General features: G+C 42.8%; 1 protein-coding gene across 1 annotated transcript in view; it reads left to right on the top strand.

Moving 5' to 3' along the window:
* The window catches only part of TBCEL (tubulin folding cofactor E like), a 56,778-nt gene that overhangs the window by 6,667 nt on the left and 25,131 nt on the right, over positions 1–24,980 (top strand). The window contains exons 2-3 of the mRNA XM_049777938.1: positions 16,644–16,790; positions 19,544–19,683. Coding sequence (XP_049633895.1) covers positions 16,658–16,790; positions 19,544–19,683 — 273 coding nt within the window. The 5' untranslated portion in view covers positions 16,644–16,657. The remainder of the gene's footprint in view (positions 1–16,643; positions 16,791–19,543; positions 19,684–24,980) is intronic.

Raw genomic sequence — 24,980 nt, 5'->3', positions numbered from 1 at the left:
TAGCACGACGGTTGCCTTTTCCCTGCATGTACTTGGTGAAGATTTATCTGCCCCTTTTATGATCTTTTCTGTTCTTTAATTCCTTGTGATGAAGATGCTAATAGCCCAGTCATTCCCTTTGCCTAGTATTCCACTCTCCTTGATCTTGGATAGTTTCATCAAAACACACTTCTAGGAATTTTTTTCTGTAATTTATCAGAAACTCTTAGCCCGTGACCAGGACTGAAGAAAGCCGGGACAGTAGGTCAACATTTTCCCACCTCGACATCCCGATTTGTTTTCCCTGACAAGTTGTTCCAGCTCTCTGCAAATTTTCCACTCCTGCCCATTAGACTATTTACTGTGATGCTCTCTTAGAAGTCTGTGGGAACTGGGAGGCCCTGCATGTAGCTCAGTTATTGTTTCGGGAGACTCAGGGCTCTATTACACCCTCAGTTTCTCAAGCATTGATTGCATCACTCTGCCAGGTTTGTTCCTCTTCCTGGTTCTTAACTCTCCAACTACATAAACTCCTTAAAAACATATGCTCAAATCTCCTCAGGTTTTAGCACACTTTGCACAGGACTCATTAGCATAGTTCAGAAGTCACCAAATTTATTTGGTCTGCCATTCCTCTTCCAAAAAATATAAGCCAGTGCACCCCACAACAAATAATCTGCCTTTTTGAAGTGAACAGAAGTGTGCCCCTAACTACACCAAAGACTACACCATTCCTCCAGATGATTCCAGACACACACATACACAAAAATGAAGAAAACATACCCGTGGGAAGCAGAATTAACTAAATTTAGGATTAAAATCACAGATACCTGGATTCAGCCTTATGTTTGGAATCAGTTTCTCCTAGAACTTGGAAATCTGCATGGGGTGTTTGCAGAGTGACATTGGAGAATTGCTAACCATGCATGATGTCCTAGGGCAGTCAGTGGTTTTTGGTCCTGTCCCAACACTGGCACCAGCCCACCAGTGTGCCAAAGTCCAATGCACTTTGCTTTATTTGTACAGTTGCTGCACAAACAGCTGCTTAACCATGATGTGAATTCCGAAAAGTGAAATCTGGCAGCCCCATTCTGAAGTCTGATGTTTTTGCTCAGTAGCCATCTGACCCTCATGTCTGTCTGCTGTATTTTTCTCATCTGTAAAATGAGAAACACCCTTCTTAATGGTGTTGTGAAAATTGAATGTGATACCACGTAAACCAGTACTGTGTGAAGTACCACGTAAACCAGTACTGTGTGAAGCACCAACAAAGTTTTTTTGTTTTTTTTGTTTTTGGTTTTTGGGCCACACCCAGTGACGCTCAGGGGTTACTCCTGGCTATGCGCTCAGAAGTCACTCCTGGCTTGGGGGACCATATGGGAAACCGGGGGATCGAACCGCGGTCCATCCAAGGCTAGCGCAGGCAAGGCAGGCACCTTACCTCTAGCGCCACCGCCCGGCCCCGCACCAACAAAGTTGAATGAACTTTTATCTATTTTTATAGCCATTCCCTCGCAGCGGTAAAATGTGTGGACACGCTCCTGATTTGAAGAATCAAGGTTTGAGTCTTGTTTTCCATTTTAGACTTGCATCTGCCCCTTGGGGGCCTGTATGCTGTCTCAGGCCACAAATCCATGCAGTCTGTCCAGTTTAGTACCTTGTGACCTTGTGATCCCCAAGCGTGGTCCACCCAGGTCAAGCTGGTCCCAAGCACTGCCAGGTGTGGCCTCCACAACCACAGAATAGTAAGAACAGGAAAGAGCAACATTTAAGATAAAACATTTCCCAAGTTCAGGACCATGTGCCTAAGTGAAAGGTCCATAAATCCTCTTAAAGAATGTGATTGTTCTTGGTATTGTTGAGAAAGGGGTCATTTTAAATAATATATATTTTATATCAGTATTTTCCCAGTGATTTTTCTTCATACTCCCCATATTTCTCATTGGTGTACTTGATTTTCATCACATTGTCAGAAGGTAATACTTGGGTAGTCAAAGCGAAAGCCACCTTTTCATTCATCTGAGGAATACTTGTTGCCCTGTGTCAGCCCCTGCTCTGCCTAACGCCCAGCTAAAGCAGCAGGTCTTTGCTCTTGGGAGACTTGCTGCATGCTGCAGGGGAGAGAGACTTGGCTAACGCTAGCTCCACGGAGAGGCCAGGGATGGTGCTGGAGAGTCTGGACTGGGGCAGAAATGCTGTTTCTGAGGTGTGAGAGCAGCCTCCCTGTGTAGGGAACCTGTATTTCAAGGCCAAGAAGAAGCCAGTTGACCCCAGAGCCAGGTCAAGGACACTTGGGCCTCCAGAGGGGAAGTCTCTGGGTAGGAAGCCATCCAGCCAGGGGACCAGAACCATCGTACAGCTGGGAGGTTACTTGTCATGCATACAGTCAACCTGGGTTTGTTCCCAGCATCCCACATGGCCCCCAAGCACTGCCAGGAGTAACCGCTGAGCACAGCCAGGTATGGCCCAAAAGAAAATTAAAAAGCCATCTACCTCTGATGTCTCCTGGAATAGGAAAAGGAAGATTAGGACGCCTGTGCTGAGATTAAGCAGAAGCCCCGAAGGCTATGATAAAGAAATTGAATTTTATCCCAAGTGTGAAGGGAAGCCACTGGAGAGCTTAACAGTTGTGATCTAACTGAAATTTTGGAAAGGCTCACTTGGCTACTTTGTGGAGAATGAAATTGTGGCATCAAGAGAACCCAGGGAAGAAATATCACAGGATTCAGAATGAACCAGCGGAAGGAATTGAGCAGATATCATTGGAGTCCAGAGTGGGTTTTAAAAACTCATTCATCTTGGTGAGGGAATGGGCTGAGCACCCTAGCAATGGTAAATTCCCACTGCTATAAAACATTCCCTGTCATGGTTCCTTAAGTACTGTAGGAGCAATTTTGAATATGGAGCCAGAAGTAACCCCTAAGCATCACTGGGTGACCCAAAAACCAAGAGTAAAAAAAGAAGTTGGGTAGGGCATTTGCTTTTCACGTGCTAACCTATCTCAGTTTGATCCCCCAGCATCCCATATATATGGTCCCCTAAGCCAGGAGCGATTTCTTTCTTTTTTTTTTTTTGGTTTTTGAGTCACACTCAGCAGCACTCAGGGGTTACTCCTGGCTCTTCACTCAGAAATTGCTCCTGACAGGCTTGGGGGGACCATATGGGATGCCGGGATTCGAACCACTGTCCTTCTGCATGCAAGGCAGACACCCTACCTCCATGCTATCTCTCCGGCCCCAGGAGCGATTTCTGAGCGCAGAGCCTGGAGTAACCCCTGAGTGTCACTAGGTTTGACCCAAAAAGCAAAAATAAAGAAAAAAGTTAGGCATATGTGTGTTGCCTGGTTACATGGTACCCTGAGCACATTGCCTGGATCTCCCCTCTTGAGATGTGGGCTTTCATGCTGGGTTGAGTACCAGGGCTCTCTTGAACGAGCTACATTCTCTCTCTCTCTCTCTCTCTCTCTCTCTCTCTCTCTCTCTCTCTCTCTCTTTCTCTCTTTCTCTTTCTCTCACTCTCTCTCTTTCTCTCTCTCTCTCTCTCTCTCTCTCTCACACACACACACACACACACACACACATACACATACTCTCCCTCTTTCTCTCCCTCTCCTCTCCCACCCTCCCTCTCTCTCACTCCCTCTCCCTCTCTCCTTCTTCAATACCTCTAGATAAAACCTGTTTTTAACTTAAGAAAATAAGTTATATTGGTTACATGTGTTTATAAGTATTATTTTCCCCAGTCTCTGATTTGTGTTTATTTTGTTTTCATTTTAAAAATAGAAACTTCCCAGTAATGTTTGGGGAATCAGAAGTGACTCCCAGCTGAGCTTGCAGTGTGGGTCTAAAAGGTCGGTGCTCAGAGCTCATGCGGTGCTACTCTGATTCACCGTGCTCAGGGCCCCCTGGGGCCATAGCTGGCAATTCTGGGGATTGAACTCAGGGCCTTGTGGTTACCAGGCATACACTCCAGCCCCTTGAGCCATCTTGCTGGCCTCTTGCATTTTTTGTCTTTGTTTTGGGGTTATACCTGATGGCACTCAGAGGTTACTCCTGGCTCTGAGCTCAAAAATCACTCCTGGCAGGCTCAGGAGGTCATATGAAATGCTGGGGATCAAACGTGGGTCAGAAGTGTGCAAGAAAACGCCCTACATGCTGTGCTATTGCTCCAGCCCCAGCCTCTTGCACTTCTAAGTGTTTGTTGATCTAAAAGGTTTCATTTTGTGGTTGATTTTTTTTTTTGTTTTTTTTTTGTTTGTTTTTTTTTTTGGTTTTTGGGTCACACCCAGCAGCACTCAGGGGCCACTCCTGGCTCTACACTCAGAAATTGCTCCTGGCAGGCTTGGGGGACTCTATGGGATGCCGAGATTTGAACCACCGTCCTTCTGCATGCCAGGCAAACGCCCCACCTCCATGCTATCTCTCCGGCCCCTGTGGTTGATTTTTTTTTTCATTGTGGGTTCTTCTTTTTTTTGTTTCTTGTTTTTTTGGGTCACACCTGGCAGTGCTTAAGGGTTACTCCTGGCTCTACGCTCAGAAATTGCTCCTGGCAGGCTCGGGGGACCTAATGGGATGCCGGGATTCGAACCACCATCCTTCTGCATGAAAGGCAAACACCTTACCTCCATGCTATCTCTCCAGCCCCTATGGGTTCTTCTTATACGTATAGTTTGAAATATTTCCTATATCAGAGGCTCCCAAACTTTTTTGGCCTCTACCCCATTTTCAGAAAAATGTCACGCAGCCCTCACTGGAAATCTACATCTTTTTTGAGGGGGGCACATCCATTGATGCTCAGGGCTTACTTCTGGCTCTGTACTCTGGAATCACTCCTGGTGGGTCTAGGGTCCAGATGGGGTATAGGTATTAAACCTGGATAGGCCATATGCAAGGCAACTCCTTACCCACTGTACTCTCCGACCCCAAACCTTCCACCTTTAAGTGAACCAACAGCACCCCAGTTGTACTCCAAAGTACTACTCCCCCCCAGCACCCCCACTTGCTGACTTTGGAAAATGCTGCTTAAATTATGGTTAGCAAAAAAAAATAAACCTTTTCGTCTCCAGCTAAGTGTGCCCTTTCTATTTTCTCAGGTTCCATTATGTTGTAAGGTGAGTAATCAGGTTCTTTTTCCCAGATTGATGCTCTCTCATCCTGGGACTCCTATTGACTAGTTTGACCTTTTCCAGCTTATCTTTGTTCTGTTTCCTTCATTTGTCTTCATTCCATGAATCTGTGTCTGGACGCCCCAGCCTGCCTGATTCTAATCCATTGATCTTCCTTCCCCTAAGTTGTTGACTTTTAAAAAAAAGGAATTGGAGTGATAGTTGCACATGGCTGACCTAGGTTCAATCCCTGACACCTCATATAGCCCACTGAGCCCTCCCAGATATTACCCTGAGTGCAGAGTCAGGAGTAAGACTTCTAAGCACCATCAGGTATGCCCTCTGCAAGAAAAAAAAATACATTAAAAAAAAAAAACCAAATATAGTCCATTCTTTTTATAGTGTAGTATTGTAGTGAATACTGAAGTGTAGTGAATATGAAACTGTTGTTTCTGTAGAGTGTACAGGGTTATGTTCCTGCCAACCTCTCTGGGTATAACATCTCGTCGAAGTTTAACCTTATCGTTTTTAAAGATGCCTTATTCAGTATCTGTTTCATTCATTAATGTTGATGAGTCTCCACCCCAGCCAATCAGATTGAGTGTGCATTTTTACCCAAACACTGTACAACCTTCTCAGATGGAACAACAGCTTTGCCTGGCATTGTTTCAGCATGAAAACACAGACCTCTGCCAAATGGCACAGTGTGGGTCCTGGGAAGGGCACTGTTCTGATGGTGACCTGTTAGGGCAATATTGATAATCACCTGTCAGAGCACTATTCACAGCCTGACAGTCACTTGTCAGGGCACTGATCATAGTCTGACAGTCATGTGACAGTCACCAAACAGGACTTCACACTTCACACTGTATGACAGTCACCCGTCAGAGCACTGTTCACAACCTGACAGTCACCCCTCCAGGTCATTGTTCACCTGACTGCTACCTGATAGGGCCATGTTCACAGTCTGATAATAACTCATCAGGTTACTGTTAACAGTCTGACAGTCACCCAACAGGACACTGTTTGCCAATCACCTATCAGGGTATTGTCCACAGTCTAATAGCCATCTGGCAGGCCACTGTTCACAGTCTGACAGTCTGTGCATGTTGGTTGAGATTGTTGTTGCCCATGACTGAAAGCACCCCATTGACTTTGGGGTTACTTGTGAAAAGTATTTGCAAATAAGAAACCAGCAGACTCTGTAATCTTGGAAGAGGCAGCTTTCAGAAAACCATTACTTCAGAACTTTCCCTTGCATGTCTGCACATACCTTTATACATTTTATTTTAAAAAGAATTACTTAATTCTGGAGCCGAAGAGATAGTGCAGGGGTCAAAGGTGCATATGCATCCAACCCCGGTTCAACCCTGGCACCACATTCTGTCCTCTGAGCAGTCAAGATTACCCCCTGAGCATCACCAGGTGTGCCACAGAGAGGTTCCCTGTCATTCATGCCAGTTGGAGTAGGTTCTGAAGTCATATGGGAATTCTGAATCGGCTTTCTTGTACACCATTTTGTGTCCTTTGCAGCCAGGCACCATCAATTTATCTGGAGTTACTGCACAGTATCTGTTGTGAAGTGTGGCATAAGTTATGAACTCTTGTAGGCATCACCTGGGCACAAACATGACACATTTAGTATTAAATCCATCGTGTCTGTAGTTTTTACAGTAGAATGCAGTTGTGCTACATATCGGGTATTTTTGACTCTGCTGCTGATTCATTGCTCTATCATGTCATCTCTTACTCATCTCTTATTTCAGGAGTCTCCAGAAAGAGGTTGACAAAAGTATGATTGCAGAGATAGCTATGAAGTGTTCTTGCTCACTAATATACTGGACTGAGATTGTATTATTAGACCGCTTTAGGTTTTCTAGTTTGCACTTGATATGTGTAGTCTGAATGGTTGGATAATATATTGATCAGTTCGTTTTCTGGCTGCCAATTAATGTGCAAAGTTCTAGCCTGTGATGGGTGCAAGCAGCCTTCTGCAGTGGACCTTACCCTCATAAGCAGTATGGTCTAAGGTCACAACATTCATGAGAGTCACAAGCAATTTCACAGAAGTGAAAAGTATCATGACAATATGTGACTGCTTAATTGCATATTAGTAATGTATTCTAGCTAAGGCCATGTGTTTCCAATAGCATTGACATTTATGTCTAGTTGGCAGTAGGTAGCATGAGCTCAGCTCAGCTCTCTCTGGCGGGCGGCCTCTGAAAAGGTTTTATCTCTGAGTAGGTGTTGCCAGGTTGAGAAGAGGGCATGGAGACCTTGAGGCAAGAAGGATGATGTCATACACGGCTGTCATTTTCAGTACCTGACTCATTCGTGTCATCCAGGGACTAAAAATTGACGTCAAATCTACTTACACACATTGCAAGGAAGTGCCTGGGCCTACCTTCATGGTGTGGTGCTCACAGGCTGCTGGTAGTGATGACTGAAGTAGGTAGGGGTCACAGTAGCAGCTGGCATGAGAGTGAGCTTGAGAAAGTGCTTCCCCAGGACCAGGCCCCATTTGGATCACTTTTGACTCCTGTTATCTTTGGGACCCTAATGAGCAAGGATTTTGCTATCTACTACCCTTTTTAAAAGACTCTGGAGACTCAGGAATGAAAGGCTTTGCCTACAGGCCACAGCTCGGGAGGCCTGTTCTGTTTGTCCAGCCTATGCTTCCAGTACTCTTATGAAGGCCACATGAAGTTGTGTGGCTCTGTGGGATTAATCAGATCCTATCCCATGCTGTATACACCTTTTTACTCATTGGTTAGAAACATCTTTGAGTTTAGTACTTAGATTGGTGTTTAGACCACCACCTCCAGATGTTATCTGTTCCTTCCTAATAAATACCTTAGGTCTCAGAAAATCCTCTCTTGCATTTTTGGACTTCCCACTGAGCTTCCTGCTTCTTAGGCTTATGTGTTGGGATTCCTGAATCCGTTTCTCCCTCCTTAGTGTCTGTGGATTATTTCCTACATCGACATTTGCTTCCAGACCTGGACCTCTCCAGTGTTCTGGCTTTTGAACCTGAGGACTAAATCTAGCATGGCTCTAAATGTGGGACAGGCCTGGGATCCATCCATCCATCCCATCCATCCATCCATCCATCCATCTATCTGCCCATACATCCACTCAACCACCCACCCATCTACCCACCCAGTTCTAGGTTCTGTCCACATGTCTGTCCATCCATCCACCCATCCATCTGTCCAGATCTAGGATCTTTTTTTTTTTTTTGGTTTTTGGGCCACACCCGGCGTTGCTCAGGGGTTACTTCTGGCTGTCTGCTCAGAAGTAGCTCCTGGCAGGCACGGGGGACCATATGGGACACTGGGATTCGAACCAACCACCTTTGGTCCTGGATCGGCTGCTTGCAAGGCAAACGCCACTGTACTATCTCCCCGGGCCCAGATATAGGATCTTAACCTTGTGTATTTCTTATTAGCATCCTGGCATTTCTGGTTACTCACCAGAGTTTTTTGTGAACTCTGGAGGGCTGCAGAGTGGTGAACCTCAAGTGTCTTCCTAATTGGCCTTGGTTTAACTTGATAGCTACCTGAGGGGTTCACTGGTAAGCATAATGGGGCTCATCTGTTCTGTAAATAGCTGAGTAATGACCTCAAACTTGTGTATTCACAGCTGAAAGATAACGTGAATATATAATTTCCTTCTTGATGAAATCCAATCCATCCAGGAAACTAATATCTATTGCTGTTTTGTATGTGGGGGAAGAGTTGAGAACAATAGTTTGCCTTTGGTGACTAGAACAATCAGTAATGCCTCTTAGTTCTATAGTTCACTCTGATGTGGTTACTGGAAGCTTTTGGTGGTGGGGGGGGGCTGTAATGATTTTCATATATCTTTATGAGTTGTATTTCTGTGATTTGTTAGTGATGTCATATGCTGTTGACATGAAATACTTCTTTTTAGTCAAGACAGCATGGCTCAGCAGATCAGGGAGCCAGCCAGTATGACTTAGCATGCACTGGGCCCCAGAAACCTGAGCAAGTCCCCCCAGTCTGGGAGTCCTGCACTGAGAGATAATTGTCTATTGGTCTGTTTCAGAAAGTAGTCAGAAAGTAGGAAGCTACCCAGACTTTAAAGTGATTCATAATCTCAGTGTGGGGACACTTGGCTTTGAAGAACATGGAAGTAAGAGTAGAAGTATCTTCTGCATTCTGAGTAAGTGTGGCATGGAAGGCTTGAGGGGTAAAGGGTAAATGCCTATTTGTGAAGGTGTTGGTGTGAGAAGAAGGGTAGTGGGGGTTATGTTGAGATAAACATGGAACTCTCCTACAAGCTGTTGAAGTAAAGTGTCATGATTACTGAACTTGTTTTGTTGTGATTGCTGAAAGTATTGGAGAGTGTCTTTCTATATTGCAGAATGTTTCATTAAATAGGGATATATTTGTTTGGTTCAAGCCAACATTTCTGAATAGTGGGAAGCTATGGAAATCAAGAAAGAAGTGCTTAGAAAAATTTCACACAAAGAGATACTTCATTCCAAGTAGCGATATTTTCTTAATTTGTTTTCTGTGCAAGTGCTCTTTCTTTTTTAGCCGAAATCATTAAATTCTTGGGTCTAGTGCAGCGGAACCCAAAACTTCAAGCACATTGTTTACAATCAATAAACTACAAAGTGAGAGGCCTCCTATTTTCTGATTTGCAGTTGAAGATGGGAAAACCTTATCTCTTTGTCCCACTTCATATGGGCTGCTCTGTATGCACTACAGTTCTTGAGTAGAAGAGACAGACAACATTGGCACTGTACTCCCTGATGGCATCACATCTCAGGTTTTGACATTTTTGGTGTGCTAGTAGAATAAAATAACTCATACATAAAATAACTCATACACACAGGTTTGAGAAAAGAAAATAAGAGGGTAGCAATCACCTATAATTCAAGGAATAAGCTGGAGTTTAAATTCATTTAATTTGCTTGTGCTAGATTTTTTTTATAATCATATTTTATTGTTTGAATATTTTGATAAAAAACCACCTTTGGCCTGTGGGGGAGGACATACATGTGACGGCCTAGCTTACTCCTTTTTCTATGCTCCAGGTTCACTCCTGGCTGGCTTGGGAGATACAACATGGTGCTACAAGGGACTGAGTCAAGGCTGACTGTAGGCCCGGCAAGTGCCTTAACCCCTGTACAATCTCTCTAACCTCTCTGTATTAGACTGTTTGAAAAGTTTCCACAATGAGGCCGGAGAGATAGCATGGAGGTAAGGCATTTGCCTTGCATGCAGAAGGACGGTGGTTCAAATCCAGCATCCCATATGGTCCCCGGAGCCTGCCAGGAGTGATTTCTGAGTGTAGAGCCAGGAGTAACCCCTGAGCACTGCCAGGTCTGACCCAAAAACAACAACAAAAGAGTTTCCACAAGGAAAAGTTGATGTGCTAAATATTAGACTCACATATTGCTTAGTGTACAGTTGAAAAGGAAATTGAAAAACAGGGTGGGTCCTCGCCATGCATGAGATTGCAGTGACGCGGTCCATGGTGATAATGTACTTATCAGCTATACTCAAGTTTTACACTTGGCGAACTTCAAATGAAGTTACAAACTGGCAAACTTATCCTACAGACTTGTTCTGAAAGCGTATTTGTTTATTTGCTTCCTCCTGGTATGAAAAATACCAGGAGAGCATCCACTTAGCTATATTACATAATGCTCAAGGAGGAAGCAGAGATAGAATTTCAGGTATCCAGATTTTATGATAAATGAAATTAAATGTGCTGTGCAGAATGAGACTGCCTGGCCTAATTATATTGACTTGGACAGTGTCCCTGAAATACTTTTATGAGGGGAGCTAGTTGTCACTCATGACTTCAGCTACAGAAGCTTTTTAATGGTGTGCTCTGCAAACCTTAAAATGATTATGCAGATTTTTGTTTATTGACAGAATTCTTCATGAACTATTTAGCAAGTAAGGCAGTTATAAACTATAACATATAAAATAATTTGTATAAAAATATGTACCTATGAAGCGTGGAAAAATGGTCTGGAAAAATACATACCTTACGGTGCCTCTTCTGATTTAATCTAGTCACTAAATCTGTCTGCCAAAGCTGCGGGTTTGGCTGTGGCTGACTATGCTTCAGATATAAAAAGCTTTTGGTAATGCATTTTCATACTCAACATAGCCAATAAAAAGGGGAACTATATCTATATGGTGGAGTTACAGGGTTTTTTAAATTATTTTTATTGGAAAATTGAAAAAAAAATCAGACTTTTTTTCAAAGCAGTTATTTAGGGGGAAAATGCTTAATAGATCTTTATTGATTCTTTCTTGAAGGGAAAATACATACATATGCTTCTCCAGAGTAATTATGGTTTGTTGGTATTATATTGCACTGAATCTGAAAATCAGGGAGATGTAGAGAACAAACCACAAGGTCTAGCTATAGTGTTTCAAAAGAGAGTGAAGGGTTCAGGTCTAGTGTTTAGCTTTCAGAATATGATGCTTTTGGGGGAGGACATTTGGGATCTAACCAGCAAGTTAAATATATTCACATACACAAACAGCTAAAATTGGGAAAAATTTGGAAAATTTGATCCAAGAGATTCTCTGAAACCCTTCAGATCTTCCTTTTGACTTATTTGGTTAGTTGCTGTTAACTTCTTCCTGCTCCCCTACCTGCACCCTCAAATTCAGCCCTAAATTAATTTTTTTAAATCATACCTGGTGGTGCTCAGGACTTACTTCTGACTCTGTGCTCAGGAATCACTCCTGGTGGTTGTTAGGGGACCATATGGGATGCTGGAGATGGAACCCACTCAGCAGTGTGCAAGGCAGGCACCCCGCCTGCTGTACTGTCACTCCAGCCCCCCATTTCTTTTTTAAATAAGAGACAAACAAGATAGGATTCTCTTTCAACACTTGATTTTTCCCCATCAGCTGTCCAGCATCAGCTCCTCTCATCGAAGCTGCTCAGAGGCTTGGTCTGTACTGTCTTAGATGCCAATTTCCTTTATTCCCTATTCTGTGCTTCCATCTTCTTGACTGCTCTCACAGTGCTTGCTTTAAGGCAGAGCAAATTCAGTGGTCAGTCCTTTAGAAATTTCCAAATTCTCAATGTCTTTCATTGATCTGGCCACTTTTTTTTTTTTTGCCCCTAGAATCAAAGGTGGCTAGAATCAAAGCCCGCCATCCTCTGAGCACACCTTGGTGAGCTGCCTCCCTAGTTCCCACCCTTATGCTTCTGCTGGTTCAGCAGTTCCCCTTACTGATCCGGGTGTCAGCACTCATGTGTCTGTTCATGTTCTCTGACCGTGCTTGGACTCTACGTCCTGTTTGCATTTTTCAGAATAGGCAGGATTCACCTCACAGTCCCTGGCTCAGACCTGAAAAGGCTGATTCCGAGTTAGGTCTTAGTTCATTCTTCCTGTGCGGTGGATTTCAGATGTGTCGTTCCCACATATTTCTCTACAGGCTGTGGTTACCTGTGGGCAGAGTTTGGGTTCCTCCTCATTGTGTTTTAATGCTCTGCTAATTGTGGTGTTCATTGTAAGTGAATATGGAACCAAAGGACATATATCGTATAGAAAATTGCAAGGGCAAAATACCCAATTTGGAGGAGCCACACCCACGGTGTTCAGGGTGTTCCGGTATTCTGGCTTTGCACTCAGGAATCACTCCTAGTAGACTCAGAGGACCAGATGGGATGTCAGGGATTGAACCCAGATAAGCCACACATAAACAAGTGCTCTCCCTGCTGTGCTATCTGTGCTATCTGTGCTATCTGTGCTATTTCTCTCTCTCTCTCTCTCTCTCTCTCTCTCTCTCTCTCTCTCTCTCTCTCTCTCTCTCTCTCTCTCTGTGTTTTTTTTTTCATCTTAGAACTGTCAGTTCTGCAGTTCCGTTCTCCCCGTAATTGAATCCTGCAGGATCACTTTCTTATGGCTGCAGCACCATTCTCTGTCCTCTCCACAATGAGAGGTAACAGGGTGCCCATGCCAGGTGGCCATCATCTCCCAGGGCACATCTTGGTAAGTGGTATTGGTACCCTGAGTTGGCTGGAGAAGGAAATGGTGCCACAGGGGACTCTTGCCCACCCTCTGGTGTCCTTAGTGCAGCTCTTCCCTGCTTTGGAAGAAGCTGTGGCAGAAAGTTGCGTGCTGTGAGACCCAAGATCAATCTTGCTCTTTCCTCTCGTTTCTTTTTTAGTTGTTGAATGACCAATCTCATTTTGACTGTAATTTAGTTCTATCTTCAGTTGTGTTCTATTCCTTCTTTTTCTTCCCCATTGCTGTTTTACAGAATAATCTATTTTGATTTGGCCTTCTTCCATTTGTTTCCCCTTTTTTCTTAACTCCCCTGTTCATTGAAAAGTCAGTATTCATATGTGTTCTATGAAGTCAAATTTTTTTCATAAAAAGCTGATGAGGGGGCCCGGAGAGATAGCACAGTGGCGTTTGCCTTGCAAGCAGCCGATCCAGAACCAAAGGTGGTTGGTTCGAATCCCGGTGTCCCATATGGTCCCCCGTGCCTGCCAGGAGCTATTTCTGAGCAGACAGCCAGGAGTAACCCCTGAGCAATGCCGGGTGTGGCCCAAAAACCAAAAAAAAAAAAAAAAAAAGCTGATGAGGAAAATTTTATATAAACTTAGATTCTTAGATGATTCTAAGATATATCACTTAAGTATTTTATATTTGGAAAAGATAACATATTCAAAAGCATGATGCATGTATTTATTTGGCAAGTTCAGGTGATTCAGAGGAGTGACGAGTTAAAAAAGGCAAACTTTCTATAACTCAGTATTTTCCTCTCAAGTCAGTCAGAGATACCAATTTTATTTCATCCTCTAAAAGTAGACTGTGCATATGCATAAAAAGATAAATTTATTTTTATAAGATTTAAAATGTATACTTTGAGTCTTCCTGGAATAATATTTGTATATTTTGATAAACTGTGAATGAGGCTAGTGGTGTTCAGATCATGAGAAACAGGGCATTTTATACAGGTTGTTTCTGAGGCAGACATTCTTATACTGCATTCCAGTATAAGACTATCTTGTAGGCCTGCCAGCTAAGGGCCTGGCAAAGCGGACATCCTGCCTTCTGTTGTGTTAAGTTTCCTGTGTCTGATCACACCCATGATGGGAACATGGTACAGAGTGTTTTCCATAGCAACTTGAAGGTGACACTTAGGTGACTGATGTCCTGTTCTGATTACAGTCTCTGGCAGAAGAAATGTATGAGCACCTTTTTTGCTAACTTGTTCTGACTTTCTCCAATACTTTATAAAAGCCTATTCTAGTTGGGCTCTAAGAAAGACCATTGAGGTTTGACACTTGATTATGGAGCCAAACAGCATCACCTAAGATTCTGTCTCTGACTTTAAGCACCAGCTCAAAAGAGTTTTAAAGTAAATAGTTTAACTTGCCACCTGTTCTTGCCCAAAAGTCAGGCTTTACCTCTCTACCCGCATAATGTCCCTTGAAAGGATCCAGTCATAGATCTGTCTTCATTCTGTATTTTCTCTTTCCTTTTTACTGTTTGGTTTTTGGTTTTTCTTTTCTGCCTACTATTCTTCCTCAAATTGCCCCACTAGTCTGTGATCAGGCCACTGATCCACTTTTCAAATCCTGCTCTTATAATTCAATTTGCATACTAATATATCCACTATCTATATTCCTGGAAAGCTATATCAGCAGACTAGAACATGACCAATGAAGGATACCTGGGATTTCTTCTACATATTGGGGGTTTGTGTGAAAAATATAAATCAAGAACGACTGGAAAGATAGTACAGATAAGGCCATGTATGCAGCTGACCTGGTTTTGGTCCTTAGTACTACATGTGGTCCCCCGAGCCTGCCAGGAGTGATCCCTGCGTGAGCACAGCCAGGTGTAAGCCCTGAGCTTTTGAGCATAGCCGATTAAATCAAGAAAGAAAAAAAAGGGAAAGAAAGGCTCAAGATTATTTGGAGAAATTGTTAACAGCATCGGACATAAGGAAAACTTAATTGTGGCTTACCTGCTAGAGCTTAATTTGACTTGATTGCCTTTCATCAGACCAGCAAGCAGACCTATCTCCATTCCTAGTCAAATGATGTAGAAGTACGTCGCTTTTGAATCCCAGGGCGCGTGGCTCTGAAGCCTGCAGCTTCAATGTACTATTTCCACTCAGTGACTGTTATTTTGACACTGACATTTCAGCACCCTCCCCGCACTCTTTCTGTTCTTTTGAGCTGCCAATTGTTTGGAAGACAGCAGTGTAACTTCTTTGACTTTTTGTTAAACATTTCAGAAATATCCTGTTGGCATTCTGCTTGAGACAGGTCTTTGATAAGAGCCTGGTGTCTGTCACTAGTGGCTTAGCACCTGCTCGGTAGTGTCTGCTGCTGGTGATAAGTTTCCTGAGAAAAAAGATGCTTTCCTCCCGAAGCTTCCTGAAGCGCCCGAGGCTCACCCAGTGCAGCTCTGACACAATCAGTGTTGGGCTTGATGGAGGCGGCCACAGCCTCGTGTTGCTCATTGCTGTCCAGAACAAACCGCCATCTGCTGAGGCAGGTTCTGTCCTCAAACTCTCAGATGACGATTCCTGTGTGTATGTTCAAGGTGACTTGTGTGGGGCTCAGTATGAAATAATTTCCAGGGACTCGTACACAGAGCTTTTCTTCCGCAATCTGCCCAGTGACTGTTCATTTTGTGCTCTAGGCCTGTTGTTACAATCCCAGATAATAGTCAAGCCCTAAGTTACCAAGGAAATGGGGCCATGTTTAAAGTTCACTTTTCTACTATTCCATGTTTTTTTCAGATTTTTTTATGAACCTAAGATGAACATTTTAGGCCAATTATAGGTGAGAAAGTAACTAGCTTATATAAACAACATAATAAAATAAAACCCCTTTTTGGTCCTTTTTCCTGTGATCATATCAATCCCATGATTCAACCAGAAGTCCTCTCATTATATTTACTTCGAAATTATTCCCTTCTTGGGCCAAAGGGGTAGTAGAGCTGGTAGGGAATTTGCCTTGCACATGACTGGCCAGGGTTCTGACCTCAGCATTTCATATGGTACCTCAAATTTCTCCAGGAGTGATCACTGAACCTTGTTGTTGATAATCCAAAACTAAGAAATTTTCCTTCTTGTAGCACTCATTTTTTTTTGTTTGTTCTTTTGGGGGCCACACCCGAGCACTCAATCTTATATCTTTATATTTTCTAGCAGGGGAGTAGAGTAGTTTTGGGTCACACTGGTAGTCCTCAAGAATCACTTCTGGTGGTACTTGGGGGCCACTTTAGTCCCAAAGCCATGAATTAAAGTGGGGTGGGCTATGACAAAGCAGGCTTCTTTTCTTAACCCTTGTATTGTCTCTCCTACCAAGTGCATTTTTAGTGTGCACTGCAGGTTTCATATGCTAAACCATATTGTTGTCTATTGTGTCCATATGTGTCTTTCCTTCAGCTATAAGGTACCACTAGGGAAGTTTAGGGGGTAATGCCCCTGCTCTATGCAGACCATGTCTGTAGTAAATGATTGGTTCTCAGGGAATATGTATGCGAATAGATAAATGATCCTGATGATTTATTGGTTTCTTGTAGAATTTTAAAAGAAGATGGATCGTCCTGCCGGAAGGAGTTTTATGCAAGTGTTATGTGAAAAGTACAGTCCTGAAAACTTTCCTTACCGCCGTGGTCCCGGGATGGGAGTCCATGTCCCAGCCACACCTCAGGGCTCACCTATGAAAGGTAAGAAAAATGGTGCCTTACAAATTTCTGGCACTGTCCTGGGCTATTAAACAAGAATATAGCCATTTCTACAATGGAATTTTATTGTTTTGAAAGATGAATCAGATTGCTGATTATGATTTCAGCATTTTATTATTTTTTCCTTTTTGGGAGAGAGGGTCACACCTGGTGGTACTCGGAGTTACTTCTGGCTCTATGCTTGTGTCATTTCTGGTGGTGTTCAGAGGACCATATGAGCTGCTAGGTATTGAACTGGCTGTCTGCTTGCAAGACAGATGTTCTACCTGCTGTGCCAACAGGGTCTTTATTTTTTTAACTTGCAAATCTAGTTTTCCTCCAGATTAGCAAAGGGTCACTTTTGTTGTACTCAGAGGATAACAATATTTGAGTAATAGCTTATCAAATGCATGTTCTTTCAGGGAAAGGGGCAAGATAGTACAAGTTTAGTCGATACTCCAAGGACCTTCCATCCTAATTGATACATGATGCTTACATTTACAACGATAGACACAGGTCATTTTCGTTGATTCAATGAATGGCACGTAATGAGAAAGGAAATTTAGAACAGTTCATTAATATGATCAGAAGCATCCAAAGCCGTGGGATCTGAACAGCCTTGAAGAATGCAGAATTTGATTCAGGAGATTCTAGAGACATTCTAGGAGGGATAGTGGGGAAGAGGAAAGTCTTTCATTCAAAAATGAGAGCACAGTGGCCTTTCCCTTACATTCCAGCTGGCCCCAACTATGAACCATTCTTGGAAGTTGTTCTTTGTAACCTCAAAGCATTAATGATTTAACAGTGTTTTAGTACTTGTATCCAAAGATAATGGACTGTCGTGTCACTCCATATAAACCAGAATAGCAGAAAGAGTTGAATTTCTTACTTGGTGATTTGGTTTTTTCTTTTTTTCAGAGTTGCTTCCCTTTCTGAGAAATTGAACACTGAAAAGTACTGAATTGAAAAATCATGTTATCTGAGGCCTCCATTAATAAAATATCACCTTTGAGTGTCCTTGCTGATATACAAATAGGAAACAAATGATTGAATTTTCATGCTTATTATTTTTATTAGTTAGTATAAATGATTTTAATGACATGTGTTTTGTGGGGTTTTTTTTTGGGGGGGGGGCACATGCCTGGAATTGCTCTGGGAGCTCTTCTTGGCTTGGTGCTTGGAGGATCAGGTGGCGCCTTGAATCAAAAGCCTGCATCGCAACCCCATGAACATTTCCCCAAACCCAACATGAGTGTTTTTGAATTAGACAGTAACTCGACTACCCCAGTTTGACCATATGCACCAGATAGTTTCATAAGACTGAAACATTCTCCCATAGAGTGAAAAGACAGGCAGGAAGTAAGTAACATGCACACTGGTAGAGGGTCTCGGGCACTTTGGTGGTGGTGGTGTGCAATAATTGTACATCAAAGGGTCAGAGTGATAACACAGTGGCAAGGCATTTGCCTTGCACGCAGCCAACACAGGACGGACCCCAGTTTGAATCCTGGCATCCCATATGGTCCCCCCGAGCCTGCCAGGAGCAACCTCTGAGCGCAGAGCCAGGAGTAACCCCTGAGTGCTGTCGGGTGTGACCGACACTATATATATATATATATATATATATATATATATATATATATATATATATATACAATACTATTAATGATAAGGTTTGACGTACTACGTCAAACCTTATCATTAATAGTATTGTCGACTGTTCCCTAAACTATAATTGGAATAAGAAATCTTTCTTCTATTATTTATTACAAAAGCATTTTTAAAAGTCTAATCTTTTCCCCTGCTGTTCCCCAAACTATAATAGGAATAATAAACCTTTCTTCTATTATTCTATTACAAAAACATTTTTAAAAGTCTAATCTTTTTTCCTGGGGGTGAGCACATTGGTTATGCTCAAGGCTGACTCCTTGCTCTGTGCTCAGGGGTCACTCCGGGTGCATTCAGGAGATTATATGGAATGCTAGGAATTGAAACCAGGTTGGCCACATGTAAGGCAAACACCCTACTCATGTTATTATCACTTCAGCCAAAAAATATAGGCTTTTAAAGGGACAAGTTTTACGTGAATAAGAAATGAAAATGAGTGATATGTACAAGAGAAATGTGTATATTTTGGGTTTGGGCCGCACACAGTGTGGTTCTCAGGCTGCTCTTTGCTCAGGGGTCTCTTCTGCAGTGTTCACAGAACCATACCAGGGTTTGCATGCAAAGCTAGCACCTTAACCCCTGTTCTTCCTCTCCAGTCCTCAAAGGTGGATTAAATGGATTCACTTAAGTGAGAAAGATTCCTTAAGAGCAGTCGTTAATTTTAGCAATAGATGATCCATATCTGGTTTAAGATAGTTTACATAAGCAGGAGAAAGGTGAAAATTACATCAGACAGAAAGTTGTTGCTATCTGGATCGACCCTTTAGAACTCTTTGGAAGGAAGGTTCTAGATCAGAATGCTGCTCTGCTCTGTGGGGTGCAGTGTAGATGGCGGCTAGCATGTTAGAAATTGAGATAAACTGTGGTGCCAGGAGATAAATCTCTCCATAGCCAGAATTTCACCTCCCCTGGCTTGTGTTTGGCTGCCTCCCTTTCGGATTTGGCAACCTTGGGTCCTGTCGTGCCCCCTACTGTCCAGGACCTCATCTAATGCTCACACTTTGATTTTTGACTCTTATGGCTGAGTGTCTGTAAAGATGAGAATGAGACTGGTATGGCAAGTGTCCTATTATTTCCCATCCTTTCAGATCGCCTCAACCTCCCAAGTGTACTGGTGTTGAACAGCTGTGGAATAACCTGTGCCGGAGACGAGACAGAAATCGCTGCCTTCTGTGCTCATGTGTCAGAGCTAGATCTCTCTGACAACAAACTGGAAGACTGGCAGGAGGTAAAGTTTTTTATACCACTACATGCATCCGGGTGACGCCTTTGGCACTGTAAGTGCTCTGCTGGGCCTCGTCTGAGAGTCATGCTGTGCACATGTCTCAAGATGAGTGATTGGCTGCTTCAGTTGCCTCTTTGGTGATTTTTCAGTTAGCTTTGTTTTCGCTAATTTGTTTTCGATCAATGTGAAGGCACAGATGAAGTTCATGCCAACCATCAAGAGGCAAGTGAGACTACAGAGGTTTAGGCCTGCCTGTGCATTGACTTTGCTGCTGTTTTACAGCTCAGCTCACCCACTGGAGCAACTGGGTACTGCAGGTTCACATCAAATGCTTGAACGAAAAGGACACTTACACAGATGTTCTTGTTTCTGAAATGTATTCTCAACCTTTAGATCTTTTTCTTATATTATTAAGTCTTGTTAGTGGTTTGACAGAACTGATTAACTTGACCCTTAGAGTAAGTAACTCTAAACCAAGGTGTTACAGTATATCCTCTCTTTTGGAGCAGTTGGAGAGCCCACACCTAGCGGTGCTCAGGACTTATTCCTAATTCTGTGCTAAGGACATACTCCTATCTGGTTCAGGGACCATATGTGATGCCAGGGCTTAAACCAGGGTTAGCTGTATGCAAGGTAAGCTCCCTACTTGCTGTACTTTCACTGCAACTGCCCTTCTTATTCTTATATCTTATGTACATGTACCTTACATACGTAATGTTACCTTATGTAACTTTACCTGGATAAGTTACTTTAAAAATAAGGAAAAATCTGACTGGATAATATAGCAGGTAGTGCTTGCCCTTGCATGTGGGCAACTGAGGTTTGATCCTTAGCACTCTATATGGCCCCCCGAGCTCACTAAGTGCAGAACTAGATGTATGCCCTGAACACAGCCAAGTGTGGCCCCTAAACAAAACAAATTAAAATAAGGGAGAAAAGGCTGACGAGCTAGCACAGGGATCGTGAAAGTACTTTGTGTGTGGCCAGAACCAGTTCACTCCCGGGCACCACATAAAGTCCCCAAGCCACCACCAGTAGAAACTCCTGAGTACTACCAGGTATGGCCCCAAAACTCAAAAAATAAATAAGTGGGGGCTGGAATGATAGCAAAGCAATAAGGCTTTTGCCTTGCACACAGCCAACCCAGCATGGACCTTGGTTTGATCCCCGGTATCCCCCATCCCTGTACCTGCCAGGAGTGATTTCTTGAGCACAGAGCCAGGAATAACCTGGCCCAGAAATTAAAAAAAAAAAAAAAGTGAATAAGGAAAAATAGTTCTTGGTATGTGATCATTTCTCCTGCTTAAAATGAGAGTTCTTATTTATTTCTTGGACTAGTGACAAATCTTAATGAGTTTTCCTGTCTCTGGTTTGGTTCTAGTTTTATTGCACTTCCTGTCTTCTGCAGTGCCACCAGACGCCTTTGAATCAATACAGGGTGATCGGGATGTGCTTGAAGTCCTTGGGTTGCTGTTCTGAGCTCACTCAGCTTGGCCCACATATGGTCCTTTGCTCTTTCTGGAGCTGTTGTTCCATCTTTAGTTTTTTTTGTTTTTGTTTTTGTTTTTTTCGAAGCACAGGATTAACTCTTAATGTGAAAAACTTTCTTGATTTTACTCTTTCTGAGTTTACTGCTTTTTCATCTACTGTCTTTCTGGCCCCTTCCTATGTGCCCAACACTTACTTGCCCAGGTTGCTGTTTTCTGAGAAGCAGCTCCTCTGACTGATTCTTAGCAGCCCCTGTTCCTCTCTGCTCTTGCTTATTCAACAACTGTCTTACTAGAAGCTGATGCAGAACGTGGGGACTTTGTCTTTTGGGGGACTGGAGTCACATGGTGGTGTTTGGGCTATGCCCAACAGTTCTTAAAAGCAGGGGGCTTATTCTTGGCTCTGGGTTCAGAGATCAGTCCTGGGTCAGCTGCTTAAAGGCAAGTGCTTTACCCACTGTAGTATCACTGACCCCAGGCTATGGTTTCATACATGACATTTCAGTCCCATTATATCCCAATTGCTGACTACCAAACCAGTCATTTGTCCCTGCTGGGGTTAACTAATTTATTTTACGTGCTATGAACTTAAGTGTTTTCTATAACAAAGCACTAAAAAAAAAAGTACAGTTCTTTAGTTCTTTGAGAAGTCTCTAATGAGTTCTAACTAATATTTTGCATTTTAAAGTACCATCTGATATCTGGAGATAAAGATAAATAGGAGAGGGAGTTGTGTTTTTGTTTGGGAGGAGGCAAAGATTTGTCTTTGTCCTGTAAATTGGGAATTTCTGTGTATAAAAAATGTTGCTATTTTTAAATGTTTGACTTGGAGTTTTGCTCAGTTGGTGTTTTTTCTGCCCTTTCCCAGAGTATCTCCTTCTTTTAAATCACCTCCCCTTCTCAAAATCACTTACAAAAGAAATTAACCAAGTATTGGAGAGGGGAGAAGGACTGCTCAAGCGAAGTAGGGAACAGCTTGGGTGTGACTTACAGATTGTTATCTTTGAGCCCTTACCCATTTTCTTAGAACTGGGGAGTGCAGTTAGGGCAGGGAAGGGACACCGTGACAGTGATAGTTGGAAACTATCACTCTGGACAAGAACTGGGTTTTGAAGGGAGATAAAGTGATATGCAAGATACCATTTGAGTTACCATATTGCAAACCACAGTATCTCAAAAAGAGAGGAGGGGGAGAAGAGGAGAGGAGAGGAGGATGAGGAGGGAGGAAAGGGAGACAGAAGGGAAGAAGAGAAAGTTTGTTGGGGGGGGGGGGTCAGGGGAGAAAGCAGGAGGGAACCTGGGGGCATTGGTGGCAGAATTTGCACTGGTGAAGTATGTTAGACATTGTATGACTGAGATTCAATCATGAATAACTGTAACTGTGTATCTCAGTTATTCAATTAAATATTTATTTTTAAAAAATCAAAGGGAAAAAAACAACCCTGGAGATTCTTCCTTAAGAAACCTGAGTCGAGGGTCCCTATGAGCAATGAGTTTGTATGTGGGACCCACCACCAACCCCCCCTTCACTCCCTGTAGTTTCCTTTCTCAGAGTTATAAAGGGCTTCCTACTGCCCTGATACCCCTGAAGGTCACCGTGTGCAGGTGACCTTTAGGACATTTTCCTGTTAGAAGGAAATGTCCCTTCTGTAATGACTATTATCTTCTCTGGGATTTTTTGGGGGGTTGAGGGCTGGGCCCCTCATGGCAGTGCTCTGGGGACCATGTGCCGGGTACCAAACCTGGATTCCGAGCACTTATTCACTCCGTGAGCTTTCTCTAGTCTCCCTTTCTAGAATCTTGGGGTTAATTTGAGTTTGACCAACAATCCCTTTTCATTTCAGCCCTTTAAAGAAAACACTTCGACTACATGGAATTTGTCCTGTTAGAGTTTATAAGCTGTAGTCCAACTTTATCTGTCTAGTCTAGTCCAGTGAGTGACTTTTTTAAGTCTGCATTTTCCTGCAGTAGTGAAAATGCAGATTATGAAGATAACATATTTGTCTGTCTTGGGAATTCTTCCCAGAATTGTTTTAAAGGGGTCTTCAAACTACGGCCCGCGGGCCACATATTGTATTTGTTCTCGTTTTGTTTCTTCACTTCAAAATAAGATATATGCAGTGCGCATAGGAATTTGTTCATAGTTTTTATTTTCACTATAGTCAGGTCCTTCAACGGTCTGAGGGACAGTGAACTGGCCCCCTGTTTAAAAAGTTTGAGGACCACTGCGTGTGAGCTCACCCAGGACCTCTAAAAGGAAATTTAAAATTTAAATGCTTAAATTTTCCATCCTACAGTCTGTCCCTCTCTATTAAAGGATTGGTTTGTGTTTTGTTGTAATCTATTTCATCTGTTCTACAGTTAGCAGATATGATTGATGTGCTAGTGAAAGCATGAATCCTTTTTTCGTTTTCTTTGCCCACAAAAGAGGCAGGTGTTGCTGGTTATCATCATCTCTACGGAAGATCTCCACCTCCTGAGCCATCCAGGTAGCATAATAGGGAGCTGGTTCTTTCATGAATTGTTGACTGTGTCATAGCCACACACTGACCTCCAAAACCAAGCCAGATTATCGACTAAATGCTGGTTTCTTCACAAAAGGGATCAAGCAGGGGCATATGTGAAGAGCCCGGTGTGTTTTCTCTAAGAGATAAGAGATAGCCCCCCCTTTTCCCATGTGTATCTGAGGAAGGGCCAGGGTATACAGTAGCTGAAATAGGAGACCGCCAGCACTCCCCCACCTACCTTCTTTGACCCATCTTGGAACCAGTCTCTTTCCCCTTCCTTTTAGAGGTCCTGGGTGAGCTCACAGCAGGTGTCGTGGAAGACAGATTGTTCTTCAGATGAATCCCAATCCTGCAGACTTTGGTCATTTGTTATTTTGGAGCTCTGAAAGAAAGCTGATGTCCCAAGTCCCAGTCATAAAGCTTATCCCCCCCCTTAAGAAATTCTGTTCAATAGTTTATGGTAGATTCTAGGAGTCAGCATAGTTTCTAAAAAAAAAATTCTACCTATAATTCTGAGTTGCCAGGGTTGAGGTAGTATGTTATGCATGTTATGACTGTCACCTTAATAATAGTACATTTATTAAACAAATTTTCCAATTAATAAATGTGAGGTTTTTCACTATGCAATAAGGAACTAGGTAAACATTAGTCCTGCTGTTGTCGAGTTTATATTCTATTGGTAAATAGAGAAGTCCTTTCTAAAGATAGACCCATCACTAGGATAAGAGTACCAATAATGTTACACAATAAGTGGCTAGTCTTTCTTCCGTGTTCTCAATGAGGAAATTGTGACTTGGAAAGGTTAAAGAACTCATTTGGACCCACTGAGCTAGAAACTGTTGGAATCTATTGGAAATCCTCTTTCTCCAAAGCTGATGGATGCTGACTATTTGTTCTCCTTTTCTTAACTTCCTTACCTTATTGCCAAAGTATTGCTGTTGAGATGAGACTTAATTCATTTACTGTGCTCCTTGTATTTATTTCATACTTGTTTAATCTAGATATTTTCTGTTTTCTTTTTCTTTTATGATTTTATTAGTTACGGTAAATCAGTTGTGGCTCTGATTTTTTTCATCGCTATTTGAATTTTGTGACTATGAGACCATAGTAAAATTATTTAAGGCCTCTGGGCTAGAGCGTCCCCATTTATTAAAAATTAAGATGATATTTAGTTGCCTTATAGATTGCTTTAAGAACTTAGTGATTCTGGCCTTAGCAAAAAGAAGAATAAGTGGGGGCAGGAGCCTTAGTTTAGGGGATAGGGTGCACCTGACCTGGGTTCGATTCCCAGCACCCCATAGGGGTC

The sequence above is a fragment of the Suncus etruscus genome, chromosome 8 (assembly GCF_024139225.1).
Source record: "Suncus etruscus isolate mSunEtr1 chromosome 8, mSunEtr1.pri.cur, whole genome shotgun sequence".
Lineage (NCBI taxonomy): Eukaryota > Metazoa > Chordata > Mammalia > Eulipotyphla > Soricidae > Suncus > Suncus etruscus.
Note: the sequence above shows the minus strand (reverse complement) of the source record. Positions and strands in the feature narration are given on the sequence as shown.